Source organism: Suricata suricatta, chromosome 14, assembly GCF_006229205.1.
Source record: "Suricata suricatta isolate VVHF042 chromosome 14, meerkat_22Aug2017_6uvM2_HiC, whole genome shotgun sequence".
NCBI lineage: Eukaryota > Metazoa > Chordata > Mammalia > Carnivora > Herpestidae > Suricata > Suricata suricatta.
This window is the reverse complement of record NC_043713.1, coordinates 63820221-63838158: the sequence shown is the minus strand read 5'-3', so window position 1 is coordinate 63838158 and position 17938 is coordinate 63820221. Positions and strand designations below refer to the sequence as shown.

The 17938-nt window shown below is 45.6% G+C and overlaps 1 protein-coding gene across 1 annotated transcript in view; it reads right to left on the bottom strand.

Moving 5' to 3' along the window:
* Positions 1-17938, bottom strand: part of SGSM1 (small G protein signaling modulator 1) — a 61585-nt gene that overhangs the window by 14649 nt on the left and 28998 nt on the right. Inside the window, exons 12-16 of the mRNA XM_029922211.1 lie at positions 13988-14170; positions 12641-12709; positions 10525-11103; positions 8493-8617; positions 5966-6048 (exon numbers count right to left, since the gene is read on the bottom strand). Coding sequence (XP_029778071.1) covers positions 5966-6048; positions 8493-8617; positions 10525-11103; positions 12641-12709; positions 13988-14170 — 1039 coding nt within the window. The remainder of the gene's footprint in view (positions 1-5965; positions 6049-8492; positions 8618-10524; positions 11104-12640; positions 12710-13987; positions 14171-17938) is intronic.

Sequence of the window (17938 nt, the reverse complement as noted above, 5' to 3'; positions counted from 1 at the left end):
GCCAATACCATACTGTCTTGATGATGACAGCTTTGTAGTAGAGGCTAAAGTCTGGGATTGTGATGCCTCCTGTTTTGGTTTTCTTCAATATTACTTTGGCTATTCAGGGTCTTTTGTGGTTCCTTACAAATTTGAGGATAGTTTGTTTTAGCTTTGAGAAGAATGCTGGTACAATTTTGATTGGAATTGCATTGAATGTGTAGATTGCTTTGGGTAATAATGACATTTTAACAATGTTTATTCTTCTGATCCAGAAGCATGGGATGTTTTTCCATTTCTTTGTGTCTTCTTCAATTTCTTTCATATGTTTTCTGTAGTTTGCATTGTACAGACACTTTACATCTTTGGTTAGGTTTATTCCTAGGTATTTTATGGTTTTTGGTGCAATTGTGAATAGAATCAGTTTCTTGATTTCTCTTTCTCTTGCTTCATTGTTGTTGTATAAAAATGCAACAGATTTCTGTACATTGATTTTGTACACTGCAATTTTGCTGAATTCATGGATCCGTTCTAGTAGGCTTCTGGTGGAGTCAGTCAGGTTTTCCATGTAGAGTATCATGTCATCTGCAAAAAATGAAAGTTTGACTTCTTTGCCAATTCTGATGCCTTTTATTTCCTTTTGTTGTCTGATTGATGATGCTAGGACTTCCAGCACAATGTTAAACAACAGTGGTGAGAGTGGACATCCCTGTGGTGCTCCTGATCTCTGGGGAAAAGCTCTCAGTTTTTCCCCATTAAAGATGACATTAGCTGTAGGCTTTTCATAAGTGGCCTTTATGATGTTTAAGTAAGTTCCTTCTATCCTGATTTTCTCGAGGGTTTTTATTAAGTAAGGATGCTGTATTTTGTCAAATGCTTTTTCAGCATCTACTGATCGGATCATATGGTTTTTATCTTTTCTTTTGTTAACGTGATGTATCATATTGATGGATTTATGAATATTGAACCAGCACTGAAACCTAGGAATGAATCCCACTTGATCATGATGGATAATTCTTTTTATATCCTGTTGAATTCGATTTGTTAGTGTCTTCTTATGGATTTTTGCATCTGTATTCCTTAACTACAGGATATTGGCCTGTGGTTCTCCTCTTTTTGTTGGGTCTCTGGTTTGGGAATCAAAGTGATGCTGGTCTCGTAGAATGAGTGCAAAAGTTTTCCTTTTATTTCTATTTTTTGGAATAGCTTGAGAAGTTGGGCATTAACCCTGCTTTAAATGTCTAGTAGAATTCCCCAGGGAAGCCATCTGGCCCCGGGTTCTTATTCCTTGGGAGATTTTTGATAACTGATTCAATTTCTTCACTGGCTATGGGTCTGTTCAGATTTTCTATCTCTTCCCATTTGAATTTTGGTAATGCATGTGTGTTTAGGAATTTGTCCATTTCTTCTAGGTTGTTCAGTTTGTTGGCATATAATTTTTCATAGTATTCCCTGATGATTGCTTTTATTTCTGAGGGATTGGTTGTAATAGATCCATTTTCATTCATGATTTTGTCGATTTGGGTGTTCTTTCTTTTCTTTCTGAGGAGCCTGGCTAGAGGTTTATCAATTTTATTTTTTCAAAAAACCAGCTTTTGGTTTCATTTATCTGTTCAACTGTTTTTTTTTTATTCTATATTGTTTATTTCTGCACTGATCTTTATTATTTCTCTACTGCTGCTGGGTTTGGGGTGCTCTTGCTGCTCCCCTTCTAGTTCCTTTAGGTGCTCTGTTAGATTTTGAATTTGTGCTTTTTCTAGTTTCTGGCATAGGCCTGGATTGCAATAAACTTTCCTCGCAGGACTGCCTTTGCTGCATCCCAGAGTTTGGATTTCATTTTCATTTGTTTCCATATATTTTTTAACTTCTTCTCTAATTGCTTGATTGGCCCAATCATTCCTTAGTAAGGTGTTTTTAACCTCCATGTTTTTGGAGGTTTTCCAGACTTTTTCCTGTGATTAATTTCAAGTCTCATAGCATTGTGATCTGAAAGTGTGCATGGTATGATCTCAATTCATTTATATTTATGGAGGGCTGCTTTATGCCCCAGTATGTGATCTATCTTGGACAATGTGCCATGCGCACTTGAGAAGAAAGTCAATTCTATAACCTCAGGATGCAGAGTTCTAAATATATCTATCAATTCCATCTGTGCCGATGTGTCATTCAGGTCCATTGTTTCTTTAGTGATTTTCTGTCTGGTTGATCTATCCATTGCTGTAAGTGGAGTAGTAAAATATCCTGCAATTAGTACATTCTTATCAATAAGATTGTTTCTGTTTGTGATTGTTTTATGTATTTGGGTGCTCCTGAATTCGGTGCACAGATGTTTACAATTGTTAGCTCTCCCTGACGTAAAGACCATGTAATTATTATATAATGTCCTTCTTCATCTTTTGTTACTGCCTTTACTTTAAAGTCCAGTTTGCTGATATAAGTATGGCTACTCCAGCTTTCTTTTGGCTTCCAGTCGCATGATAAATATTTCTCCATCCCCTTACTTTCAATCTGAAGGTGTCTTCAGGCCTAAGGTGAGTCTCTTGTAGACAGCAAATAGGTGGATTTTGGGTTTTTTTATCCATTCTCCTACCATGTGTCATTTGATTGGAGCATTCAGTCCATTTCAGTGTTATTATTGAAAAATGTGGGTTTAGATTCATTGTGTTTTCCATAGAGTGCATGCTTTTAGTGGTATCTCTGGTACCTTGTATTCCTTGCAACATTTACTTTATAGGGTCTCTCTTAAAATTTCTTGTAGGGCTGGTTTGGTGGTGATGAATTCTCTCAACTTTTGTTTATTTGGGAAAACCTTTATCTCTCCTTCTATTTTGAATGACAGGCTTGCTGGATAAAGGATTCTTGGCTGCATGCTTTTTCTGTTCATCACATTGAAGATTTCCTGCCATTCCTTTCTGGCCTCCCAAGTTTCATTAGATAGTTCTGTAATCGCTTTGATAGGTTTCTCTTTGTATGTTAGGGCCCTTTTCTCCCTAGCTGCTTTCAGAATTCTCTCTTTATATTTTCCCAGTTTCACTATGATATGTCTTGCTGAAGGTGGATTCAAGTTATGTCTGAGGGGAGTTCTCTGTGCCTCTTGGATATTAATGCCTATTTCCTTCTCCAAATTGGGGAGAGTTCTTGGCTATAATTTGATCAAGCTCCACTTCAGGACCTTTTTCTCTTTCTTCTTCTTTTTCAGGAATTCCTATGATACGGATATTGTTCCATTTGATTTTATCATTCAGGTCTCAAATTCTCTTTGGTGCTCCTGGATCAATTTCTCTCTTTTTCTTGGCTTCCTCTTTTTCTATAACTGTGTCTTCTAATTCACCTATTCTCCTCTCTGCCTCTTCAATCCGTGCAGTGACTGCCTCCATCTTATTATGTACCTCATTTATAGCATTTTAAAACCCATCATAGCTACTTTTAAGGTCCCCAGTCTTTGTATCAATAGCTTCTCTGATGATTTCCATGCGTTTTTCAAGCCCAGCGATTGATTTTATGACAATTGTTCTAAATTCTTGCTCAGTTATGTTGCCTGTATCTGTTTTGAGCAGTTCTGTAACTTCTTCCTGGAATTTCTTTAGAGGAGAGTTTTTCCGTTTTGTCATTTTGGCTAGCTTTCTGTCTCTTGTCAATTTTAAAAAGCTCATTATGCAGTCTCCACCTGCATAATTTGTTCCTGCATATATAACAGCTTTTATATTTAAAAGCTCATTATGGGGCACCTGGGTGGCTTAGTTGGTTAAGCATCTGGCTTCAGCTCAGGTCATGATATCTCATGGTTTGTGGGTCCGAGCCCCTTGTCAGGCTATGTGCTGACAGCTAGCTCAGAGCCTGGAGCCTGCTTCAGATTCTGTGTCCCCCTCTCTCTCTCTCTCTGACCACCCCCCCTGCATGTACTGTTTCCCTCTGTCTCTCAAAAATAAATAAAAGACATAAAAATTTTTTTTTAAACTCGTTATGCAATATGCACTCTGCATGTTAAAGGAGGCTCATTGACTGTCTTGGCCTGTCTGTTCAGGAAGTTCTTTTAATGGTGTCTCTTGGTTTCTCTTGTTGTGCCTTTGGTTGTTTTATTTCCCTACTCAGTGATATTTGGGACTCTCCACCAGCATACTTTGGCTTTTTTCTTGAGGTAGCCCTGAAAAGGAAAACAGACAGAGTAACACAAGCATGCAAAACGCACAGACAAATCAAACAAACAAGCAAACCAAAAGGGGAAAGAAAAAAAAGAAATGAAAAAAAGGGGGGGAGGACAGAAAACAAAAAGACAAAGGACAGTCTAAAAGTGTAAAACTAGAGGAGGGGGAAGATAAGAATGAGACAAGGGAAATATAGCTGAATGGCAAGAATTGATCTAATCACAGCAATCCATCAGTGTTGGTCTTTCCTGGCTCCAGGGGGGAAAAGGAGAAAAAGAAAAAAAGGTAGCTTTCCGGTGCAGATGGGCATGGTTTGGTAGGTAGGTTGGGTCTTGAGGGCTGCTCGGGTCTTGAGGGCTGCTCTCCGAGGCCCCGCATTGGTGGTTGCGGGGAGAAGAAGGACAGTGCCCCAGTCCCTTCTCGGCCATGCATTGAAAGCCACTCTTTTGAGTCTGATCTCCTTGTGCCGCGGGAAGGCCAAGTTGTATTTTCCAAGCCCTGCCTCGTTTCTGCATCCTAGTCTATGCACTTTAATGCTACCGCCTCAGATGAGATGTCCTCCAGCAGGTGGGAGGCTTCCTAGCCGGATTGAGTAGGGGCACTGGGGAGCAGCTTTCTCCTGGCTCTGCCTGGAATTGGCAAGCTGAGCCAAAGAAAATGTGACAGCTAAAGGTGACGAATTTCTCTACCAGCGCCCAGCGGTAATTTATGGGATGAAAGGATCCCTCTCTGTCCTGGGGACAAGGTTTTTCTCTTCTCTACAGACAACTCTATGAGCATTTTCAGGCTCTCTTTCTCTTCCCCTTGTCCCTCCGCAGCTCTGCTCTGGGGCGGAGCTCCCTCTCCTCCATGCCTCCGGCCCAGCCCGTTTTTATTTCCCCAGTTCACACTCACTCAGGCACCTATGAGGTTGTCTTCTTTTTGGACTCTGTGTGTCTTCCTCCCACTCTTGCAGATCAGAGTATTGTGGCTTCAGTGCTTCTCAGTTTGATAGATGGGGGATGGTCAAAAATTACAGAGCTCCCTACTTCTCCGCCATCTTGTCCCTCAGTCCCTTGAGTGCCTTTTACCATGTTCAGGAAGTTTCCTTTGGTTCCTAATGTGTGGAGTGTTCTTAACACAAAAGGGTGTTGAATTTGGTCAAATGTCCTTACTTTGTCAGCTAAGAGGACTGTGTCATTTATGTCCTTTATTCTAGTAATATGGTGACTTACAATAATTGATCTTCATTCATTGAACCAGTCTTCTGTTTCTGCGATAATCCCAATTGGTCATAGTTATATAGTCCTTTCTTTATTTTGCTGGATTCAATTCGCTAGTGTTTTGTTGAGGGTTCTTGTTTTGATATTCAGCAAGGACATCAGTCTGTGGTTTTCTTTTCTTGCTAAATCTTTGTCTGGTATTGGTTTCAAGGTACCAATGGGTCCTCATACAAGGAAGGGCTGGCCTTATCAAATGAGTTGGGAAATATTCCTTCCTGTTCTATTTTTTTGGGAGAGCTTGTGAAGAACTGATATTAATTCTTCTTTAGGTGTTTGGTAGAATTCACCAGTGAAGACATCTAGGCATGGGTTTTTCTTTGTTCCCCTGAACGTTTATACAATCAGTCATTAGCAAAGGCCTGGCTGGGTGTTGGGCACCTGGCAGTAAGTTTTGGCTAATATGCAACAGCAAGACTTTTTATTTCCCTAGGATCTTGCTTGACATGTTCACTGACAGGTCCTCTGAGCACCTGTACTGACTCATTCCATAGAGTCACAAAGTGAGGTTAACATCCCTCCTCTGCAGTGGAAAGGAGCGTGCAGCCCTGGGCCTGGGGTGGCAGGGCACGACATACTCACCATCATCCAGGATGACCAGCAGTGGAGCCAGGAGGTCACACATGCCCTGGACATAGCCGATCTCAATGTGCTGCCAGATGTAGCTACAAGAGGGAGACAAGGAGCCCAAGGAGGGCACTTACGACCTCTGTCTCTCCATGCCACTCATCCTCTTCCTCCCTCCTGCCACCCCCCCCATTCCTCCCTGGACTGCTCACTCCCTCAGCTCCTGACTCCATCCCTTCCCCAGTCTCTTACTCTCTTCAAATATCCTATTCTGAGCCACCAGAATGGCCTTTCTAGAGCCAAGCTCAAAGAGGCTACCACATGCTCACAGGTTCCCCACCATGAGACAATGTGCAGACTCCTCCACTGGGGGTATAAGCCCCTCACTGTCTTCTCTCCATCCATCTTCACAGCCCCACCGTCACCTCCCAGTACTTCTTCCTTTCTGGCACAGACTCATCTCCCAGTGCTTTGCCCTAGCAGATCTGTGCCTGGAGTTCCCGTCTGCCCTCGAATATAACTACTATTTACTGAGCATTTACAGTAGGCTCAGACACTAAACATACACCACACCATGAAATCCTCAAAATAATTATATGCAAAGGGTATTATTGTATCCCATTTCACAGATGAGGAGACAGAAGTACAGAAAGATAAGTGACATGTGTAGTGTCATACACCTAATAATAAATGGCAAGTGCAGGATTTGAACCCAGGGGCCTCACCACCAGGTATGTGTATGCCCAGTGGTTTGTTCAGTCTCTCCTAATTTAGCCAAAGGCTACCTTCATGTCATCACCTCCATGGGGGCTTCCACGCTTTCTCCCGATGCCATAACCCAGCAGAAGTCAGTCTGTCCTCCCTTCTCCTCCAGCACCTTCTCATTTTAATGTAACATATATTAAAGTTAATTATATTTGTATCTTCTCAACTCATTTTTGAGAGGTAGTGATTCCCTGGGAGACTGTAAGTCTTAAGGGAATAGTTAAGAGGCAATACTTATTAATAAAAATGATTTAGAGCAGGGATTGGCAAACCTTTCCTGGGAGGTCCAGATAATTCTTATTTTTAATTTTACAGGCCATATGTTCTCTGTCACAACTACTCAACTCTGCAGAAACAATCATAGATACTATGCAAACAAACATGCATGGCTGAGTTCTAATAAAACTTTATTTACAAAAACAGGTGGTGGGCTGGATTTGACCTGTGGGCTCTACTAGTTTTTTTTTAATGTTTATTTTTGACAGAGAGAGAGAAAGAGAGAGAGAGAGAGAGAGCACCAGAGGCGCGGGACAGAGAGAAAGGGGGACAGAGGATCTGAAGCAGGCTCCATGCTGACAGAACAGAGCCAGACATGGGGCTTGAACCCACAAAATGTGAGATCATGACTTGAGCCAAAGTGGGACACTTAACTGACTGAGCCACCCAGGTGCCCCTGTACTAGTCGTTTATGAATCCCTGAGTTAGAGTAGTATGGAAAGATGTCCAGGATGCAATATTTTTTTTCTTTTATTTGAGAGAGAGAGAGAGAGCAGGGGAAGGGGCAGAGGGAGGAAGAGGGAGAGGGAGGAGGAGAGGGGGAGAGAGGGAGAGGGAAAGGGGGAGAGAGGGAGAGGGAAAGGGGGAGAGAGAGAGGGAAAGGGGGAGAGAGAGAGAGAGAGAGAGAATGAGAATCTTAAATAGGCTCCATGCTCAGCACAGAACTTAATGGGGGGCTCGATCCCATGACTCTGGGATCATAACCTGAGCCGAAATCACAGTAGATGTTCAACTGACTGTGCCCCCGGGAGCCTCCCCATGATACATTAAGTGTAAAAAGCAAGTGGGAGGAAAATATAATGTTAATCTCACATAGGTAAAAATAAAAAGACATGAAAACATGTAGGCTCTCGTGTTATATAATACAGTATCTATGATGTCATCTTACATCCGTATGGCTTGGGAGGACATTCACTACATCGTTAGTAGTTTCTTTAGGTGAGGGGCATTGATAACTGGACAGGGAAGCCATTTCTCTTCATACCTTATGAACTTCTGGTTTCCTTGATTGATTTAGGTATTTAATAAGCCCAAATTCCTTTCATTTTATATAAAATATTTAGTATGTAATCAGAAGTAATAAGAAGCTCCAGATCTTGGCTGAAAGAAAAAAAGCACAGATTCTAGAGCCCGAGAGACGTGGGCAGGAGTTTCTGTCCAGCCACTGCCCAGCTGGGGACTCTGAGCAATGTGGTGCCCCTCAACCTCCATTCCTCACCTGTAAAAAGGGATAATATTTACCCCATAGGCCTGCTGTGAGGACTAAGTAAAGGGCTCAGGATGGTGCCGGGTATACAATAAGTGCTTAATAAATGCTACTATTATCATTGCTATGATGGCTACCTTATTGTCAGGTGGGCTGGAACGAATGCCAGGTGGGCATGGTGCCAACGGCAGAGGCTGCAGTCTGGCTGGGTTCTCTGTAGCCTCCGCCCCCGCCCCATGCCCTCTGGCTCCCCTGGAGACCACGCCCCACCTCCCCACCCTGCCCCCCAGCCACCTGCACATGACGTTCCGCAGCTTTTCCAGGTTGGCGGGCGTGAAGTAGCAGTAGTTGCGATCACATCGCTGAACATCTTTCTCGATGCGGTGCAGGTTCACGGTGTACAGGTCCAGGAGCTCCGGCTGCAGGCCCCCAGGAAGGGGAGGGGAGAGCAACCACACCTCAGCTCGTCACAGAGAGGTCGTGTTCCAAGTGTTCTAGGCTGTCTCCCTCCCCCTAACCCTCTCCTGCCGACACTGAAAAGAACGTCCTCTCCCCAGGACCACGTGGGTGTTTGATTTTATTTTTGTGGTTTTCCGAGAAAGCTTCTTCTCATTTTGTATGTTGAAAGCCCTTTTTCTTTTCTTCCCTTTTATGAAACAAAAAAGTTGTCTAAGGTGCATAGGCGCATTCTCCCCACTGCCCCAAGGGTTATAACTCACTGGGGGTGCACCCGCCCCCCACTGAACCCTGGATAGGAAGAGCGGAGAAAGTGAACAGGAGTCCTGCTCTGGCATACCTTGGACTTGCTGCCTTGACCCCATCTGAGGAAAAGGTTCAATGATACGGCAAGAAAAATAAGGAACATGTAAAGGCCAAAAAGTAACCCACTAAGGCAAGAAATAAGAAATCTGGCTTTTGCTTTGAGGGAAGCTTCCAAATGGGGAAATTTAACCTTGGACTTAGTGGTTTGGGGATCCTTCTACCTGAAGGTGTAAGGAATCTAATAAGAGACTTTCGTGCATTACAGCAGGATCCCCAAAGAGCCACATCCCCAGTAAGAGAACAGTAGAAAAAGCTACTAACATGTGGGACCTCAAAGACAACTACCTGTCTTGATCTCCCTGGACAATTAACAGCCTCAGACCAGGTTTATAGCTTATGCACGTGGATAACCCAAGAGCAAAAGTAACTTCTAGAAGAAGATGGAGAAAAAAATCTTAAGACAACAACTAGCCACCAGGAGCAGGAAGACTAGGGAAAGCCTGAGCCTCTTGGAGAGCATTCTTGAGACATATAAAACAAACAGAAACCTTTGATGTGTCTGAATATTCTAGAAGAGATTTAGAAAAGGGGCAGGGTTTGGGGGTTGGGGGGAGTGAATTAACAATTCATATGCAGCAAACAGAAAAAATTCAGAGATGAGGAAATGAAAACATCGAGGGAAAATGAAAATTTCTTGTCAGAAAGAAAAAATAAATATCGCTTACTGCATGGTGTATATGCATTATGTCGTTACACTGGTGTGAACAACAGATAGTCATTTAACTAAAGTTACTATAACTGTAGCAGATGGATGGGGAAACGGGTCACTCATGTAGGGGTGAAATGCCATGTCTGGAACTAAAGAAAAAGGAAAAAGAGCAAGAAGTAGCAATACGAGTATGTTATTTACAGACACGGGGTTAAACACCAGGTAACTTGGGTAGAATAAGTAACTGCTATTGCTCTGGGGAGGGTTATGTGGGGGCAGATGGGGGGCACTTCTGGGTTTTGCGTTCAGCCTGGTCTCTTTCACTCTAAATTTACACTACGGGCATGTGTATCTTAGATATAACACGTTCTTTAAAGGAAAATGGATACCCACAGCGTCTGGCTCAGAAAACCTCCCATTCAGTTGACATCCTCTGGCTTGGACTTTTTGGCAAGAAAGTAAACTTGAGTATTTAAAAGAGGTTGGACCTGAGTGTAGCCTAAGATGCCCATCTTCGAGGCTGCTATTGGTGGAAAGCTCACTGCACATCAGAGGACTGGACTCTCTAATTCTGGGAACAGCTGAGGCAGGAAGGCAATCAACTGATAGAAAACTGAGGCTCAGAGAGATAAAAAGAGGTGCCTCTGCTGGGACTGAACCCGGGATGAACCCGGGATGATGTCACTGCAAAGCCTGTGTTCTTTAAATACCAGAGGGGCTTCTCCGGTGCAGCCTCTGTGGTGGGGAAAATGTCGATCAAAGGTCATTCGGGGAAACTGAGGCTCGTAGGACACACCCACCGTCCCACCGCTGTTAGGTAAGGAAATCGAGTGGAGGAGAACCGTGGTGACTTACAGAGTAAGTGACGCCGCTGGAAGACACAGGGGACGCCTCACTGTTGGCAGAAGTGGCCACGGCCAGAGAAGCCAGGGCAGGGAAGAGACTTTCCATCTCAGGCTCCTCTGAGAGGTTGTCCTCACCGTCCACGTGGCGGTGCTTCTCCACCTCACTGCCCCCCCAGCCCTCCATCACGGCCCTCTCCTTTTCGGGCAGGCTGCCCGGGAGGGACATGAACTCGTCCATGCTCTCGTTGGCGAGGAGGTCACTCTCCAGGCTGTCCTGCACAGCCAGCTCCTCGCGGGGGGCCTCATCCCGGGAGGTGGTGGCCTCACTGCTCTGCCCGTCATCCATGCTGCCGTCCCCAGGCCGACATGCCAGAGGAGCATTCCGTGGGGCGTCCATGACACTGTCTTCCGTGCTCAGGCTGGGCTCCGAGTGCTCCGAGAGGCCCGAGGAGAAGTTGTGGGATGACGGGTGGCCAGAGTCCGGGGAGCAGGTGCCATTCACCAGGTTCCCACAGGGGATCTTGGGCTGTCTCTCCTCGGACCTGCTTTCTGCTTCCACCTGCTCCACCTCGTCCACAGACTCAAACACCTGCAACGAGGCCGCGCACACACGGAGACGTTAGGATGTCCTCTGCTTGCCCCTCCAGGAGCAGCCTAAATATCCGCCAGCAGGGGACTGGTTCAAACAGGGAACATGCATGTGGAATACTGTGCCGTTGGGGAAAAGAGCGCGACAGGCCAGGTGTAATACACGCACCCGCTGTGGAAAATAAAAAAGTGACCTACTACATGGAAATGCCCAGAGTGACCCAGAAATACAAAAGCACCGAAACTGATTGAGGCGGCATAGGGAAGTGGACCTTTCATCACAAAAAGTTATTTGCACATAGCTTTTTAAAGTCAAAAATTAATTAATCACATAAGAAACAGTCTAAAAAACTGCATATTCTTCCCATGTGGTTGACTATTACAGATCCATTTCCCAAAGTAGTTAGATGTACATGAGACACTACGAAAAAGTCTCAGGGCCACAGGGCAAGGATTTATTTGTGGTTCTTTAAGTCCTGAGGCCACATCCCATCAAGGATAGGTAGTACCAGACCATGTTCCAAGGTCACGTGAAATATTTCTTCTGTGTGTTTGTCACTGATGTGATCTGCTGTTAATTTCATGTGTTTCCAGTTTAAAAAAAATTTTTTTAATCTTGATTCAATTGTGTTAAGTTATGTCAAAACAAAATTTGCCTAACTCTAAAGTCGGAAGTCAGAAATAAGGGATATTCAGGGAAATGTAGCTTCCTTACATGTGTCCTCCCCTACCTCCTGTAGGAAATCATTCTGATTCACTTCTGCCTTTTTTTATCTGTTGTTTCTGAAAACAGATATATTAACATTTCCTGTTTTAATGCCAAAGGTGTCGTGGTATGCATGTTTTGGGGGCTTTGCTATTTATTTAATATGGAGTGGGATTAGTTAACACTTCACTGAATAAAATGGAAAGCTGTGCAGTAACACATATCATAGAATGTATGTAGAAATCTCCAAAAATTATCAAGCACTGCAATGTGTTGCCTTCGTACTGTGTGCATACTTCTCTGTACATAAAGGAAAACAGAAGGTCTTGAAGGGTACACAGCAAAATGACAGCATTTCTAGGGAGGGCAAGTGGGGGTTAGGAAGGGTCAAAGCCGAATTTAGCTCTGTCTGCAATATTTTAATTTTGTACAGGGAGAAGAGAATCATATATTATTTGTGTAGCTAAAACTGCCATTTTTTAAAATTTTATAACTTTTTTAACGTTTATTTATTTTTGAGGGAGAGAGAGACAGAGTGGGGTGGGGAGAGGGAGAGGCAGAGAGAGGGAGACAGACTCCGATGCAGGCTCCAGGCTCCAAGCTGTCAGCACAGAGCCTGATGTAGGGCTCGAACCCACCAACCATGAGCTCATGACCTGAGCCAAAGCTGGAAGCTCAACCGACTGAGCCACTCAGGCACCCCCGAAACTCCATTTTTAATGCTATCATAAAGTAAGTAAGGCATAAGTGACCTGAAAATGGTGGACATACAGTCCCTTTATTCCAAGTTGGAGGAGGGGAGATGGGAGGGGGGCACCTCCCGGAGGGTCACCTGTGTGCTGCTGCTGGAGTCGCTCTGCAGGCGGACGTGCTGGCGGCCAGAACTGCAGCTCTGGGAGGACTGGTAGAAAAAGGGGCAGAGAGAGAGGGAGAGAGAGCGAGTGAGGGAGAGAGGGGGAGGGACTGAGGGTGTGAGGCTGTATCCTGGCTCTGGGGCCCCGCACTCAGCTCAGGCAGGGAGATTCCGCAAGTGTGCAGCTTCCTACCTGTAGCAGGAGAACAGGGGGGACATCCTCTGCTCCCTGGCATCCCCCCAGGGGCCACAGCAGCCACATGACCCCCCTCCTACTCTTGTCATCAGAAAAACCCACCTTTCACTGCCCTGTCCTCAAGATCTCTGGCTAAATACTTAAATTCAACTCCAAGTGACTGGCGGTACAACTGGCCTGATTTTTTTTTATCCCCCTCTCTGTATACATGCTTTTGCCCTGTAGCTTCTAGCTCCTACCCACTCGGCTTGGCCATGTGACCTGCTGCGGCCAGTGGGATGTTAGTTAGAAATCTCACCAGGGCAGAGGTTTAACAAGTACTGCATATTTCCACTTTGTTTCTCTATGATCTGCGTTCACTTTGTGAACGTGCCAAGGTCAGCCTGCTAGAGGAGGGGATGCATGGGGTGGAGCCACCTCAGACAAGTGACAGAGCCCAGCTACAATGAACAAGCCTTTTAGTTGAGCAGGCACCGATAGCAGGCACAACAGTGAGCCCAGCCAGCCCCACACAGGGCAGAACCGCTCAGCCAAGCCAGGCTTATGAGTATACAAGAAGGGGTTAATGTTAGAAGTCACTGACTTTTGGGGTTCCCTGCTATCCTGTGCAGTATTATTGTTGGCAAGGGATGCATGTGCAGCACTTGGGAAGAGAATTAACTTTCTTCTTAGCTCCTCCTTTGGGCTGCTAAACTGGATGAGAGGGCGGGTATGTCTGTGATTTGGTCACTGGAAGGTTCCTGAATTCCAGGTTATTTCTGATGGCTGCTGGCACGTAGTAGGTCCTCAGTGAGCACGGGAAGAAAAAATGGAAGTCTAGCACTGTGCTAGGTGCTTCATAGGCGCTACCCCATTTGAGCTGTACACAAACCTCCCCAATCCAAATGGTTGTCCCCATTTTAGAGATGAGGAAACTGAGGCCCAGAAATAAGGTCCCAGAGCTCGGAAATGATGAGGCTAGAGTCAAATGCAAGTCTATCAAAGTCCACAGTGACCTTCCACCCAAACAGTAGGGGTGAGACTCAGTCCAAAACTCCAGACACCCAACCTTTGCCATTTCTACAACAGCTGAATGGAGCAGATCCTGATCTTTATTGCCCCCTGGGCTCCCCGAGGCATCCCCCCATCACCTCATTGCTGATGGTGGAGTCCCGGTGCATCATCCGGTGCAGGTGGCTCTCCAGGCTGGCCCCTGATGAGCATTTCGCCAAGGCAGCTGCGTGGGACTCCCGCTCCCGCTGCCGCACAATGGCCTCGCAGCCCAGCCATTCGGCCATGGTCTGAGCGTAGCACGCGTGAATCTGCTCGTCCACCTGCCGGGGCAGATGCAAGGTCACCCCCAGGGAGAGCCAGACCAACCCAGAAGAGACTGAGAGCTCTGACGTGGGACCCCCTGAGCCCATGGACGTCCAACAGACATTGGCTGAACACCTACTATGTGCAGGGCACTGGCGAGGCCCTGGGGATACACAAACACGTGCAAAGCTGCTTATGTCAATGTTCCCTTCCTTCTTTCCTCCCTCTGTTCCCTCCTTCCTTCCTCCCTCCCACCCCTCCTTCCCTCTTTCTGCCCTCCCTCACCCTTCCTCCCTTCCTTCTCTCCTTTCTTCCCTCCTTTCTGCCCAACGCAGTCCTTCCTTCCCGCCTTTCTTCTTTCCTCTCTCCCTTCTTATACACATCCAAATACTTGACCTTCTCCTCTGCCAGGCAGTGTATTAAGCCTTAGGGATAACTGAGGTAAGAAGACTTTCTTTTCTTTCTTATTACCTTCCTTCTCTCCTTCTTCATTCATTCATTTATCCATTCAATTTGGGAAGCACCTACTCTATAATAGGTACCAAGCCAGGCATCTGGGTTACTGGACGAGCAAGATGATTCACGCCATCCATCCATCCACTCACCTAACACATTTACTGAGTGCCTCCCATGTGCCCAGCACGGGGCCAGGTGCAGAGGATACAAAGACGAACAAAACTGACCTCTCCCTTGACTCCAGGATCGGCCTTATGAAAGGGCTACAGATTTCAAGCATTTTCCTCGTGGCATTTCAGCAGACAGAAGGGCAGCTTGCATTGTTGCTGCTACACAGCCTGGGTAACTGAGGTTCTGAAACCACCAGACCTCTAGGCACAAGTGGGGGTGGACAGGCTGATCTGAGTAAGGGTGTGGAGAGGCAGGAAGGGGGAGAGAGAGGCCAGGGAGACTGTGTCCCAGTTGTGTGGGGGGGGGGGGCAGTGGACAGGGAATCCTTCAGCTATGGATGGCTTCCGGAGAGAGGCTTGAGGCCCACCCTGCCCAAAGTCCTGCCCCTCCTCCCACTGACCTACCTCCAGAAGACCCATCCAAGCAGGCCCTCCTATTGCTACTGCCTCCCTAGGCGAGGTTCCCATGACCCTGAACTAGGATGACCCCAGCGGCCTGCTTTTGTCTCCTCCCCAGCCCTACTTCTCACTGTGGCCCCAACCTCGTCTTTCATGTTCCAGCCACTCACGTCTGCCATGCACTTTCCACCCCTCCTCCCACAAACCCTCACAGACACACAGACACACACACATACTGCATCATACATGTGTCTCCCCTAGGGCTTTGCTCTTGCTGGCCCCTCTTCCGTGAGGCCCTTCCTCACCCCCCTTGCCTGGAAAGGAAGCACGTAGCTCTTCTGCCTGGCATAGGTGCGCCTGATACACTCCTACAACCTCCGGGTTTGCCTCCATCAGACTCTGCACAAACTCCCACTAAATTGGCAAAGACCTCATCTAATACACCACTCGGTCCCCAGTCCCAAGCACGGGACCTGGCACCCCAGAACTCTGTTCCTGTTTGCCAGGAGCCCACCACACAGGGGATGAAGCATGGAGGGGCCTCCTGCTGGTCCCGAGATGATTTCAGACAGTTCACTGGCACCGGGTCTTATCCTCTCGAACCACAGTGTGATGTCTATTTTCAGTTCCCCTTCAACTTTTCGGATTACGAGGAAGGCCAGTTGGCTGCTGGTGTGTCTTGAACACCCCCAGTAACACTTCATAATCTCCTCTTTTAACAAGAGAGCAGGCCCGAGGCAGGCTACAGGATCTACATAGAACTGAATTCTATCATTTGGTCACATCCTACTTGTTTTTATAGTTTTCCTTCCATTACAGCAAGCTGTGTCAGTCTTCCTTCGATGACAGGGGTATGAAATAGCTATTTAAATAAGTCACATACATTCTGCGGTGAGTCAATTTCCTGACAAATATTTAGTAAATAATAGCACAGGTGGTACGAGGATATGGAATGTAAAATACCACAGGTTTTGAAAACTGAGTATGAATAAAAGAAGTAGAATATTGCAATCCTTTTCATATTGATTACACAATGAAATAGTAATGTACTGGGTATGTTGGGTTAAATAAAATGTACTATTAAAATTAATTTCATCTTAACGAAATGATGTAGACCCCCACATTCACACACACACACACTCACAGACACATACACGTGTATGCATGCGCACACAAGCTAACATGGAGGTGACTGAAATTCTAGAGAGGTCTGTGGTGTAGACAGTGGTATTAACGTCCTGATTTTGATAATGCACTACTGTTCTAGGAGATGTTTCTGTTGGGGAAAGCTGAGCAATGGGTACAGCAGGACCTCTTTATTACAGTTTTTGCAACTTCTTACGAACTTGTAATGATTTTTAAAAACATTCAAGGCATCTGTTTCTTTCTACTTTTTAAAATGGGACTACTAAAACATTGGCTAAACATTTATTTATTTATATGTAATTGTTTAATGTTTATTTTTGAGAGAGAGAGAGAGAGAGCACAAGCAGGAGAGGATCAGAGTGAGGGTGACACAGAATCCGAAGCAAGCTCCAGGCTCTGAGCAGTCAGCACAGAGCCCGACACGGGGCTTGAACCCACAAACTGTGAGATCATGACCTGAGCTGAAGTCGGACCCTCAACTGACTGAGCCACCCCGGCGCCCCATAACATTAACTAAACACTTAAAATTAACATGTGGGCTCCAGTCATCAAGACAGTGTGGTGTCAGCTACATATTTCTCATTACAGGGTATATTAAACGAACAGAACAGAATGGAGAATCGACATTAATATGCCCACCTGACTGCTGACAAGGGTGCAAAACAGAGGAAGGCCAGCCTTTCTGTCGAATGGTGCTCGAGCAGCCAGACCTCATAGGCCAGAAACCGAATCTTGACCTAAACCACTCACTGGATACAAAAATGAGCTCAAAAACAAATCATAGACCTAAGTGTAAAATGTACAGCTATAGAACTTGGTAAAACTTGGAGAGAAGAAACATAGGAGAAAATCTTTGGGATCTGGGGCTGAACAAAAAGTTCTTCCACTTGACACCAAAAAGCACAATGTATATGAGGAAACCCTGATCAACTGAACCTCATCAAAATTTTTAAAATTTATTCTGCACAAGATCCCATTAGGAGGATGAAAGACAAGGGGCGCCCAGGTGGCTCAGTCAGTTAAGCATCTGACTTCAGCTCAGGTCATGATCTCACAGTATGTGAGTTCGAGCCTCACATCGGGCTCTGTGCTGATGGCATCAAGGCTACTTGGGACGCTCTTTCTCCTCCTCTCTGACCCTTGCTCGCTTGCTCTCTCTCTCCCCCAAAAATAAATAAATAAACTTTAAAAATACCTAAACAAAAAAAGGATGAAAAGACCAGAAAGACACAGACTGGGGAGGAAATATTGGCGAACCATTCATCCAACAAAGACTGACTATCCAGAGCATATGAAGAGGCCCAAGGCCATAGTAATAACCCAAACGATTCACTTAGAAAGTGGACAAAAGACATGCACAGTCATTTCAATGAAGGAACACATATGGCAATACGCATGTGCAAAGACGTGCAGTATCACTGGTCATTTGGGAAATGCAGTTTAAAATCACAGTGAAACGTCATTCACCCCCGCCTGAGGGGCTGACATAAAAAATCGTGCTGGGACTGCACGCGGTGAGGACGCAGGTGTGGACCACTCATATGTTGCTGGCGGGAAGATAAAATGGTACCGCCACGGCAAAAGCTTGGCAGTCTCTTACAAACCTGGGCAAGC